The 14,157-nt window shown below is 21.3% G+C and overlaps 1 protein-coding gene and 2 non-coding genes across 3 annotated transcripts; all 3 read left to right on the top strand.

Annotated features, from left to right (window-relative positions):
- Positions 1–1,303: 1,303 nt before the first annotated feature.
- PADL01_0800700 (von Willebrand factor A domain-related protein) lies at positions 1,304–2,176 on the top strand (the record flags this gene model as incomplete). The annotated part of the gene is made up of 1 exon (XM_028681341.1): positions 1,304–2,176. One exon carries the CDS (start codon positions 1,304–1,306, stop codon positions 2,174–2,176), a length of 873 nt encoding a protein of 290 aa, XP_028537728.1.
- Positions 2,177–4,886: 2,710 nt separating this feature from the next.
- Positions 4,887–5,048, top strand: PADL01_0800600. Its single transcript, XR_003699340.1, has one exon. It is a non-coding gene; the product is annotated as a 5.8S ribosomal RNA (ribosomal RNA).
- Positions 5,049–6,303: 1,255 nt separating this feature from the next.
- Positions 6,304–12,373, top strand: PADL01_0800500. Its single transcript, XR_003699339.1, has one exon. It is a non-coding gene; the product is annotated as a 28S ribosomal RNA (ribosomal RNA).
- The last annotated feature ends 1,784 nt before the right edge of the window (positions 12,374–14,157 follow it).

Below are 14,157 nucleotides of genomic sequence, written 5' to 3'. Positions count from 1 at the left end.
CCATGAAATAAACCTGATTTTATGATATGATTTGATGTATGTGTATACAACCGTATAAGCGATAAAATATTTACTATACAACGATGTTATGATGTATATAGAATAAATAAAGAAAGAACTTAAAAACCATATGAACTGGAAATTATTTTTGATAAACTAATTAAATATATAATATTAATGAAATAATTATATAATTAGAGTATGGATAAATTTATTTTTATTATTTGTATAAATATATGTAAGATTTTTTTTTTTGGGAATATGTAGAGTCTATGTAGGTATATGTTTTTATCTTCAAACTTGATTATGATGTCTCAATATATATACATATAGTACCAATGTTTTTCCGAAATTATTTTTTTTTTTCTTTAATCAGATAAATAAAGAAGTAAATCAATATATAAATATGTTTTAATTATATTTATGTATTTGTTTGTACAATTACAGCTATTTAATTAAAGAGAAAAAAAAAAAAAAAAAAAAAAAAAACATCTTAAGTTCATATGGGCTTTATTTATGAACAATACAGGTTTTTGTAGACACATAGATTGCTTTTTTCCCTTTATATATTACATTAATAGTATTAAATAAAATATGTATTATTTATGTGAACATATATATATATATATTTTAAATAATATAGAATTATTATATTTTTAAATATGGTCACATTTTAATATATTCTTGTAAAATAGTTACTACCTTTTTTTAAAGCTATCCAAATAATATCAATATGGTTAGTTTGAAGTTGCTAACTATTTATAAATATGAAAAAAAAAAAAATATATATATATATATATGTATATTATATATATGTATTTTTTTTTTTTTTTTTTTTTTTTGCTCTTATAGTAACGGCTAGTTGGCTTGTCTAAATTTTTTTTTTTTTTTTTTTTTTTTTTTTTTTTTTTTTGAATAAATCTTTTATATTTTATAAGAAAAATAAAATATATTAAATTGAAAAATTTAATTAAATATATATTTTATTTTATTATTATATATTTTTAAATATTATGAATGTTACGTTGAAATGTGAATTTTTTTTTTTTGTTTTTTTTCTATGTCTTAATTTATGAAACGTTGTATTTTTAAATATATGTTTTAAATAAATTATAAATTTGCATAGTAGTTAATATAAAGTGTTTGTTTTACTCTTGGTATTTTTTAATATATATATATTTTTTCCGTTTTATCTTTATTATTCGAATTTATATCCTTTATAATATATATATATATATATTTATTTATTTATATATACATTTTATTATTATTATTTTTGTTGTTGTATAATAAAGAGAGCAAAATGAAAAGCTTAAGGGCAATATTCTGTTTGGGTATGATATCAGCTTGCATGTTTGTTGGTACATATGGTAGAATGAACGTAGTGTCTCATAACTCTATGAAAAAGGTTGGAGAAGAAGGTAATGACGAAAAGATTATATCATGTGTTGTGGAATATGTCATAAAGGGAGACTTAAGTATTGATGATGGTGATTTTTGTGATAGTAATTCGATTTGTTCAAATAATCCTGGTTTATGTGATAATGGACAAGTAGTAGTACCAGGAGATTATTGTAGTAATTATTATGATATAACATTAGTTGTTGAAGAATCAAGTTTTGTTCAGAAGGATTATTGGTTAAAAGGAACTATACCATTTTTAGAATCTATGGTCATTAACTCGAATGTAAGTAAGGATAAGGCTCATATGTCAGTTATCCTTTTTGCAGGTAAGCAAAGAGTATTTGTTCCATTTACTGATGAAAGTAGTCAAGACAAAAATATGTTACTTGAGAAAATTAATTCAATAGATGAAGGTATAGCGACAAGCTCTGATACTTTATATGTTAATGCTTTAAAGTATGCTATAGAAAATGTGATATTTGGAGATGGCACTCGAAAGGATGCTCCTAAAGTTGCTGTATTATTTTATTATGGATTTGATTATGGAGCTAATAAAAATATGATACCAGATGTTGTACAATCATATAAAGAACAAAATGTTAAACTAATAATTGTTGGTATAGCTTTAGGAATTAGAGATAATGCATATTTACTTGCTGACTGTTCTATTGGGGATGAAAATTGTGTAAATGTGGTATTTAAACCTTGGGATTTTGTTATACCTGCCGCAGCAGATGTAGATCAAAAAATATGTGATAAGAATGAATCATAAGATGTAAAATATATATATATATAAATATGTATGTATATATATATATATATTTATTGCTGAATAAATAAACCAATAATAATGCCCATGAGTTTAAAAAAAAAAAAAATTAAACATTGGTGCTGTATGTTTTTTAAGATACATATTGTTTTTGACATTTTAAAAAATTACAAATTTATTAATTTCATATATTACTTTTATATTGTTTTATTATATTTTTTATTTTATTTTTTTTGTGTTTTTTTTTGAATATATTAATATATATGAACAAGGCTAAACATAATATATATAAACATTTTGAAGGTGTTAAAATATAAATTGTAAAGTATATTAATATCTTGTCATATTATTAAATATGAAAATTGTATTGTTATGATAAAATTATATTACAATACAAGCGTCACTGTTAACGAAATATAAATATAAAATTAATTGTTAATATTAGTGTTAATATGAAGATTATTTGGAGTGTTATTATATTTTTTTTTTTTTTTCTTTATTCTTTTTCATTGTTCGTTAAAAATTTATTGTATATTGAAAAATTAGATAAGTGAAAGATTTTTTAACAGAATTATATAAATGTATACTCCTAGAAAGATATAAACCTAAGAAAAATATGTTATACACATTACACACACACATAAAAAAAATAAAAAAAAAAAGAAAAAAAAAAAAAAAAAAAGAAATAAGCGAATAAATATATAAATATAAACATTCACATAAACATATTAATATATGATTTTGTTATTTTATTTATTTTTTGTGTTAATATGTGGATTAAAGAAAAGGTTTAATATATATAATATATATATTATATATATATATTTCATATAATAAATCATATATAAGGAGATGAATATAAAGTTTTGAAAAGCATTTAAACAAAAGCTTTAAAAATGAAGATAATATAATTAAAGAAATAATATATTAAAAAAAATAAGGTGTTTTACGTACAGGTATTTATAGCATACATATAAATATATACATAAATAAATAAATAAATATATATATATATTTGTGAAATTATTACCAAGAATGTTATATATATAAATAATCTTTTTGTTTGTTGTATAATAATCACCATTTTATTGTACATCATAATTATTGTATTATTAAATATAACATAAGAAATATTCATATTTAATCTTTTATTTATAGCAACATTTTGTTACTTAAACAAGTTACAATGTTTTATATATTTATTTGTATTATTTAGTGTTGTATTTCTTATATATATGAAAAAATTTATGTAGATTTTTTTTTTGTTTAAGGGGATGACATATAAAAATTTATTTGTTCGTATATTTATATGTTCGTGTATTTATATGTTCATATATTTATATATTTATAAAAATTTGAATGTGATTAATTGTATTTTTAAAAATGTGAGAAATATTTAAGAGATACATATAATGTGTTATATATTAAAATAAATATGTCAAGTTGAAGAATACGAATAAAGAAAAAAAAAAAAAAAAAAAAAAAAAAATTAAATATTGAACATTAAAAAATATATATATTGAATGAACAATTTAAATATAAATAAATAATATTTATATGTATTTTCCAAGAATATGGTGTTTAAGTTTATATATGAAAAGAGAAATGAATTAATATATTAATCGTTAATGTTATATATTCTATATATAATTAATTATATTCCCCCATTTTTAATTTTATTATTATTATATATAAAATTGTAAATATAAATAAATAAATAAATAAATATATATATATATATATTAAATATAACGGAAGGCATTCTTAATTTGTGTGCGTGCATATAGCTCATCATATATTTATTAAGTTTGATTAATGCATATATATTGAACATAAAAATAAATTGAGATTTTTAAAATTTCAGAAAAAAAAAAATGAAGATTTTAAATAAATGAACTCAATTGGGACAATATCATCTCTTTGAAGGAAGGGATTGAGTTATCAAAATAATGAAGCGAGGAAAATTTATAAAAAGTCAATAATAAACATATGAACATATATATTATCAAGTAATTATTTAAGAAAATATATTATGTGTACATTTATTATTTTTTTTTAATTCTTTTTGAATTTATTAAAATGTTAAATAATAAATGATTATATATATATATATGATTAAATTAACTAGATAGGAGAATGGTCTATGAAAAAAAATTAAAGATGAAAATTTTTTTTTTTTTTTTTTTCCCATATTTTAACATGATAACAGTATTATATTGTATTATATATATAGAATATATTTTTATTCTTATGTATATATACAAAATAATATATTTATTAAAAATAAATTTAATTTATTTTATGTCTTGATTGTGTTCCCTTCCTTCGTTGTAAGATATATGCCTATATATATATATATATATATATATATTATTTAAAGGAACGTTTGATATTACATTATCGAAGGTATTATTATAATTTTATATATAATAAGTAGATATATTGTAGTAGTAGAATTGTTAATATATTATATAAAGAAATGATTATAATTATATTTTCTACATTTAAAAAGCTAGTAATTTTTCAATTTTTTACATATTAATTTTATTTAATAAACAAGAAACAAAAATGTATTATAATAATATATGCACTAATAAATTATTATATATATATATATATGGTGGTATGTGTGAGTATATATATATATATATATATATATATATAATATATATATAATAATTTATTAGTGTGTATATTATTATAATACATTTGTTTTTTGTTTATAAGATTTGTTTGACTTAATGTTATTTTATAAACACACATAATCTTAACGATGGATGTCTTGGTTCCTACAGCGATGAAGGCCGCAATTAAATGCGATATTCTGTATGTATTATATAGACATTTGAATAAATGCTGAATGTAGAATTACAATACTGTATAATTTTTTTTACGAAAGAAATGCTTATAACAGTACTCCTAAATTATCACATTAAAAAATTATATATATATATATATATATATATATATATATGTATATATAATGAACCGGTGTTTTCGTTTTACTTATCTATGTGATGACATTTTACTCTCTGTAAGTATATATTTTTATAATTGTACTATGGAGGGAGAAAAGCAACGTGTTAATTAATTTTACCTTAGGCCTCATAGTCTCACGATTATGACGTTACATAGTACTAGACATTTTTGACGTTTCCAATTTTTATTGAGTTCGTATTAATGTTTAAGAGGTAGCATAATAAATGGATATAGGTTTTAAGACTTAATAAGAGTCTAAATAAAAAAAATCCCTGTTTATAGAAAAAGAAGCAGGGTTTATGCTTGCACATATGTACGTTTGGTATATATGTGTCTCGGTACTCTCTGAGGGTTTTATATATTGTTTTAATATAAAATGATTTTCACGCTTTTGGGCTATGCATATAAAAAAAACAGTATTAATTATATATATTTTTATGTATTTTAATATTTGTTTTTTTTTTTTATGTATAGTTAAAAGAGTAGCTGTAACGGGGAATAAATATGCTTTGACATACCTTCTACATGTGAAAAACTTTTCGCTAGATTGTGTACATCATAGATCCGAATAATTTGTTCGTAGCCTCTTCCTTTTCTTTTTAAAGAACTGGATTATGTGCTACTAGTAGAACTTAGGAAGACATCTTAATTTTATATTAGTACAAATGTAACCATATTTGAAGTTAACACTTTGTCTTATAAAATTAGGAATTTGGTTTGAATGAGAGACTTTATTGAAACGACCTGCACACAATATGTATTTATGTGTGTATATGTTTATATGTGTATATATATTTATGTATACATTCTATATAGAAAGGTTATATGAGTGGACACACATTTATATATCGCATATATAACATACAGGTTGTTACTACATGATATATTGTTTATGCTTTTTCATTCTCCCTGTTTATTTTTTACGATCTGGGGAATTCATGAAGTCTTTTTTGTTTATTCCATGGAATAGAGGAGCAAATGGAGTCACAACTGAAAAAAAAACTTGCACACATATATACATATATATGTATGTATATATGTATGTATATATGTATGTACATATATATGTATATATTTTGTATTTATGTGTCAAGTGTTGTGCGTGAATCTATTGAGAGGGACGATAATATAATGTCAATGTTCTTTCTGTGATTAATTTAGGAGGGTGAATCCGCTGAATTTTAAAAATTGCTAAAATATAACTAAGCGGAAGAAAAGAAAATAACTATGATTCCTTTAGTAACAGCGCGTGAAAAAGGATAAGCTCAATTTAGAGAATCCTACGATTTTTTTTTTAAAAGAATTTTAGGAATTGTTTCTTTTTTTATATAATATATATACTCTATATGATAACTGTTCTTTGGATTATATATTACGTAATGTGTATATACATCTATTTTACGGGTACACAAGAGCAAAGATATTAAAAAACAAATAGGAAATATAATGGAAGATTATCCCAGAGAGGGTGAAAGGCCCGTACTTGTTTTAATATCTACCTTGTGCTTAAATTAGAGTTAAAAATAAAGAATGAGTTGTGTTTGATGAATATGGGACACTAATACGTGTGATAAAATTTCACATAAAGCTAAATATGTGTAGGAGACCGATAGCAAACAAGTACCGTAAGGGAATGATGAAATAGTACTCAGGAATGAGCCATTAAATAGTACCTGAAATCGTTAAGGTGGAAAGGATTAAGAGCGTGAAGACGTAAGGGTTTTATTAAAAAGTATGTACATGTGTATATATATATATATGTATGTATAAGAGAGAATTTCATTTTCTCTTTGGTAATTTCCTTATTATAATAAACAAAAGTGAATGAGAGAAATTTTGAAGATTGAAGTAATTTTTTAAAAAAATTAAAGAATTAATTATATATATAGTAATAAATTTTTATTTATTTTTATTTATTTTTATGTAATTTATTATTTTTTTTTTTTAAAGAATGTGAATGAATGAATGGAAAACACTTCTTTCTGATTAAAAAACATTTCTATTTACTTAGGAATATAAAATATATATGTAAAAATAGAAAGTATTTATATTTTTTGTTTTTATGTTATGTATAAGTTGTTTATAAAAAATACTCTCTTAAACCGACCGTCTTGAAACACGGACCAAGGAGTCTATCAAATATGCAAGTGTATATGTTTAGAGGAAACATGTAAATTTTTTGTATACACGCATAGATGTTCCAAATGTGTGATATGTGTAGGAAGTGTGGCCACGCATATATATGTATATATGTATGTATGTATATATGTATGTATGTATATATGTATGTATGTATATATGTATGTATGTATATATGTATGTATGTATATATGTATGTATGTATGTGTGGGTGGGCTTTTTATATATTTTCATTTTCATTTGATTTGTAGATTTTGTTATGAGGTGAAAAAAATAGAAATGGAAAAAGAAATGAAAATAATTAAAATTAATTTTTTTTTTGTTTTTGTTTTTTTTTTTTTCTTTTACTTTTTGTAAATTTTTTATTTTTTTCATTTTTCATTTCAATGCATACAAATTACTTATGATATTAAAAACAGAAGAATTAAAATCAAGAATTATAACATGTTAAGAAATATTTATTATTTTTTTTTGTGTTTCTTTTCTAGATTTTTTTTTTTTATGTTTTTAATTGTGAGTAAAGAGTATATTTGATAGGACCCGAAGGGCTTTGAACTATACATGTAATAAAATTATGTGAGAACATGAGAGTCTTTTTATGGTTAAAAAAGTGTTATTCTTAAATAAATATGTATCATTAATTTTTAGTGAATTTGTATATATTTAAGGATCCCTTTTTTTTTTCCATTATTACATTGTAGGAAATATAAAAAATGAAAAGTCTTAATTAGCTGGTTATTTTCGAAAGATCTCTCGAGATCGCTGGAGTTGATTTTGATATATTTTTATCGTATCAAATAAATTAAAATATATATATATATATATATATATATATATATATATATATACACAATGTTGATATAAAAGATCTAATTGTGAATTTGTAAATTTATATTTTAATTTGTTTTGATATTTTGGTAAAAAGTGTAAATAAGATAAATATATATAAGTAGTATATTATATTATTTTATTTATATAAAAATAAGATAACTCCAAGTGTACCATTTTTTGTTAAAAAAAAAATTGGTAATGAGGGATGCTCCTAATGCTTGGATAAGGTGCCTAAGTATTCGCTCATGAGATTCTGTTTAAAAAAAAAAGGTGTTGGTTCATGATAACAGTAGGACGATATTCATGGAAGTTGAAATTCGCTAAGGAGTGTGTAATAACTCACCTTCCGAGTGAACTTGCCCTTATAATGGATGGCGCTAAAGTGAATTACCGAAATCAAGCCATAAAAAGATAAAGAGAAATAATAAAAAAAAAAAATATATTAAAAAAAAAATTAAAAAATTATAATCAACTGGGGAAAAGGTGTAAAGAAGAAATTTTTTTTTTTTTTTTTTTATTCCTTTTTTCTTTTTGTTTGTTTGTTTTTTTTTTTTTTTTTTATTTATTTTATTTTTTTTTTTTTTATTTTTCTTGTTTTTGAACTTTTTATGTGTAGAAAATCGTGGGGTTTGTGTTGAAGCGAAATACGTGAGTTTTCGTGGAACATCTCCCTAGTGCAGATCTTGGTGGAAGTAGCAAATATTACAAATGAAAACTTTGAATGACTAAAGTGGAGATGGGTTTCTTGTATATCGATTTATTAATTTAAATTTACAAGAGTTAGTCGCTTGCTTATGAGTTTGCTACTTTTGTTTTTTTTCTGAATGGAAGTCTTTTTATTTTTTTTTGAAGAGATCATGAAAAGAAAAGTTTAGCATACGTGACAAGGGGGTATGTTTTTTGATCGAACTTGTATCACCCGCTTCTCTAATTATACTAAGAGATGGCATACATTTAATCTCTATCACCTATAAAATTTCCTCTACTCAAATAAAAGTAAACAGGTTAATATTCCTGTACGTTCATAAAGATTTAAGTAAGATAGGTAATGGTAACATTTGAATGCTGAACTCCTATATATAGTAGCTACGTTCGGAGTGCGTTTTTTTGAATTATATTCCTTTATAATTATTGCACATGAAAAATATATAGCTAGGCCTATGTCTTAAATGCAAGAGTCGTATACTTAGGGTGGCTTAGCACAGCGGTCGGCATATGAGAATTGGCAAATATAGAAGGTTGAATTTATTCATATATAATTTATTAGATCATAGATTTTATTTTTATAATAATTTCTTGTTCTGTATTTTATATATGAAATTCATTCTTTTTGTTTGTATCAATAGTAATTCTATTAAAATTTAGGGAATTACCCGAAACTGTATTACTATCACTGAATGTAGGAGGGATATATCTTATAAGTTTTAGAGATGTAATTTATATTATATTCTTTAATTCCTTATTTGACCGTTCTTAATTTTTATAACAGCGTACCTATAATAGCCGCTTAAGGTCTCCTAGGTTAAGAGCCTCTAGTTTATATAGATTACATAATAGCAAAGGAAGTCGTTCCACAAGCACTCAGATAATATATATATATATATGTATATATATATATATATATATATATATATATATGTATAATATTTGTTTGTTCGGAATTTAGGGAAATAAATTTATATTGAGTTATATTATAGGAGTAAAAGTAAATTATAGAGAAGAGGCGAAAAATTAAAGAAAGAACGATATTAGAGTGATTCTTCGGCATATTATGTAAAATTATATAGGTGTGCATATGTATAAACTAGACGAAAGATAGTTTCTGCGTGTATGTATATATATATATGTATACGTATGAGACGTTTAGTAGGAGTGTAAAAGTTATTATGTGTGCATGCCTGTATTCTGCTTTATACGTATGTTTAAAGGCTTTCTCTTTTTTTTATGTATTTCTTTAATTTTTATTTCCCCCCTCTTTTCAATTTTCAATATGTATGTATATATATATATTTATATATATATATATATATATATATGTATTGTTAATATATACATACTGTTTACTTAATATAAACTCAGTATAGTATACCGATAATGTTTGAGGGTTAAATGGTTTCTAGTCACTGTGAATGAAATAAAAGATCATATAATATTTATATTATATTGGCCTTATTCTATGTATGCAAATATATATATGTATATATAAGTATGTTCTATACGTATATATATGTATATATATCCTTGTTATATTATAGCACGGTGATACGTCCTTCCGCGTTCCTAGTAAGTCGGGTGTTGAAGTGCTTCGATTGCGTACAATGGGAGGGGTGGTTGCAATGACGGTTTATTATTATATAATTTTTATATTTTAATATTCCTAGTTGCAGCGACAATTTTACCTTTGTCACGTAACACTGAGAAGGTTGGTTTTTTTTTTTTATGCATATCCTATAGGAATTGTAAAACCCTCACGACATATACCTTACTATTTTATCTAGCGAAACCACAACCAAGGGAACAGGCTTGGTAAAATCAGTAGAGAAAGTAAGCTATTATTTCTGTTGAAGAATTTATTATTTACCCAAATTTGTAACTTTTGTAAAACTACTTAAGAGGTGTAGATATAAGTGGGAGTAATTAAAAAAAATATATAAAAAGAAAAAAGAAGAGGGGGAAAAAGGAAGAAGAAGAACAGAGAAAAAGGAAAATAAAAAAGGGTGGGGAGAGATGGGGAAAGGGAAAATAAAGAATGAAAATAAAATTAGTATTTATATATTTTTTTTGTTTTTGTTTTTTGTTTTTTCTTTTTCTTTTTCTTTCTTTCTTTTTTTTTTTTTCTTTTTTTTTGTTTTTCTTGTTCTGATTTTTTTTTCTTCTTTTTTGTTTCTATATATTTTTTTTGATTTACACAATTGAAATACCACTACTTTTATGTTACTTTTACTTATCCATTGTTAGGAAAATGTATAAATATACATGTCATTCTTAATGTGCTTCGTAAGAAATATTAACATATATTTTATATATGTGTTATTTTTTTTTATGAAGGGCCTTTTGAATGTTGAATATTGAGATAAATTTGTTTTATTATGTATATATATATATGTATATATGTATATATGTATATGTATATATATATAAAACACTTTGATCGCACATGTTCCTATTTATAATATATACAAATATTTATATATATGTATGTTGTTCATATATTCGTATGTGTTACAACTACATATTATATTTATATATGCATATTTATGGAGACAGAGTTTTACAGTTTGTGGAGTTTATTGGATTAGTTTTTAAATATTAAGAAGAATTGAATTTTATTATTTATTTTTTTTTTTTATTTTTAAATTAATCCTTATAATTTATAATTATAGTTTTTTTTTTTTTTTTTTTTTTTTTATTATTATTATGTTTATAAATGTATATGTGTAATTAGAGGAAGAATTAAATAGAAATATTCGGATAGTTGCAAAATATATTTATGATATATATATATAATATAAAAAGGAAAAAGAAAAAAAATATATAAATATATAAAAATAAATGTTTTGGATAATAAGAACAGTGAATAATAGTTATATACTTGTGGCTGCCGAGCGATATTTTTAGCGACGTAGCTTATTGATTTGAAAATTTTGGTTCTTCCTATCATTGAGAAGAAGAAATCTCAAAGTGTCGGATTGTTCAACCGTTAAAAGGGAACGAGAGCTGTATAGAAAAAAAAATTTTTTTTTTTTTTTTAGTAACCTTCATGAGATAGGTTCGTTTTTTACTCTACTGAAGAATATTATTTATTTAATATATTATATTGTTCCAGTAATCGAACTAAGTACGAAAGGAATAGTTTGGTCAGATAGTTAATTTAGCTATCGGTCGAAAAGCCAACATAGCAAAGATTTTAGGTCTGTTGTGATAATAGCTGAACGCCTCTTAAGCTAGAATCCATTCTGTATATACAATATATGAATAGTTTTCTTTGTCTTGTAATTTTTTTTTTTACTGTTAATGTAAAAAGAGAACTTATATTATATTACAAAGCATTTTTTATTATAAATGCCTTTATAAATATAAATAATCCACTTAAAATTTAAATACCGTATATTATATGTATATATATGTACGTATTTAAAATATTTATTATTTAGCAACAAAGAATGTAAGAATAATCTGTAGACGACTTTTTTGCCTCGGAGTGCTGTAATCACAAAAGTAAACTGGTTTCGCTTTTTGATGAGGCTTATCTCCTGTGGTCAAATTCTTTTTTTAAAAAATCAAGGGAAAGAAAAAAATATTTTGAAAAAAATAATTTTCTTAATTCCTAAAACATACAAATTTTAAACTATCAATTTTTTTAAATGACATTATATTATTATATATAATTTAAATATATAAAATGTTTCACATATATATATATATATATATATATATATTATATATATGTGTATATTTTATATATTTATTAAATGTACATATAAAATTAATATATTACATAATTATAGGATGACATGTATTCATTTATTATATATATATATATATATATATATATATATATATATGTGTTTTTATATTTTATATATTTATTAAATGTACATATAAAATTAATATATTACATAATTATAGGATGGCATGTATTCATTTATTATATATATATATATATATATATATATATATATATATGTGTTTTTATATTTTATATATTTATTAAATGTACATATAAAATTAATATATTACATAATTATAGGATGACATGTATTCATTTATTATATATATATATGCGTGTGTGTTTTTATATTTTATATGTTACATATTAATACAATACTTTATTATATAATTATTGCATTAAAAAAAGGAGCGAGTGAACAAAAATAAATGAATATATAAACATATAAACATATAAATATATATTTATATATATATTATATATGTGTATATTTTATATATTAAATGTACATATAAAATTAATATATTACATAATTATATGACGACATTTATTCATTTATTATATATATATATGTGTGTGTTTTTTTATATTTTATATGTTACATATTAATACAATACTTTATCATATAATTATTGCATTAAAAAAAGGAGCGAGTGAACAAAGATAAATGAATATATAAATAAATATATATATATTATATATATGTGTATATTTTATATATTAAATGTACATATAAAATTAATATATTAGATAATTATAGGACGACATTTATTCATTTATTATATATATGTATATTATATATATATATATATATGTTTTTATATTTTATATGTTACATATTAATACAATACTTTATCATATAATTATTGCATTAAAAAAAGGAGCGAGTGAACAAAGATAAATGAATATATAAACATATAAATATATATTTATATTTATATTTTTATATGTGATTATTTTCATGATAATAAATATATATTTTATAAAACGTTATCAATTATTTTATTTTTTAGGCAATTAAAAAAATACATATTGATGAGAATATATATTATCATATTCATATAAGTAATATATATATGTATTCATAATGTATAATGAAATGGATGACACATACATATAATATATATATATATATATTTACCTTGTTGAATTATATAAAATTTTTTAAAACATTAAGGTAATATATATTTATTCCTTTCTTAAATAATATTATATATATATATATATATATATATATATTTATAAAGGTGACAACATTATTATATTGGATTAAATGAGTTGTAATATTTATTTTATTTATATGTGCTTACTCCTTTTTCTATAATATTTGAGGGTTTTAAATAATAAATGATATATTATAATATAATACTGTTTTTTTTTACTTTGTATTTAAAAAAATGAACAAGTAATATAAAGAATAATTATATATGGATGTAAGTCTACTTAATATTTTGTTTATATATACATAATATATATATATATTTATTTATTATAATAACTTTGAATACCTAATTAGGGGGGAAAAAGGAACAGAAATATATTTAAAAAAATATATATTACAAGAAATTTTGTGTTTTTTTTATTT

This window comes from Plasmodium sp. gorilla clade G2 (genome assembly GCF_900097015.1).
Source record: "Plasmodium sp. gorilla clade G2 genome assembly, chromosome: 8".
Lineage (NCBI taxonomy): Eukaryota > Apicomplexa > Aconoidasida > Haemosporida > Plasmodiidae > Plasmodium > Plasmodium adleri (nom. inval.).
The sequence above is the reverse complement of the archived record's forward strand: the minus strand, read 5'-3'. Positions and strand labels throughout refer to the sequence as shown.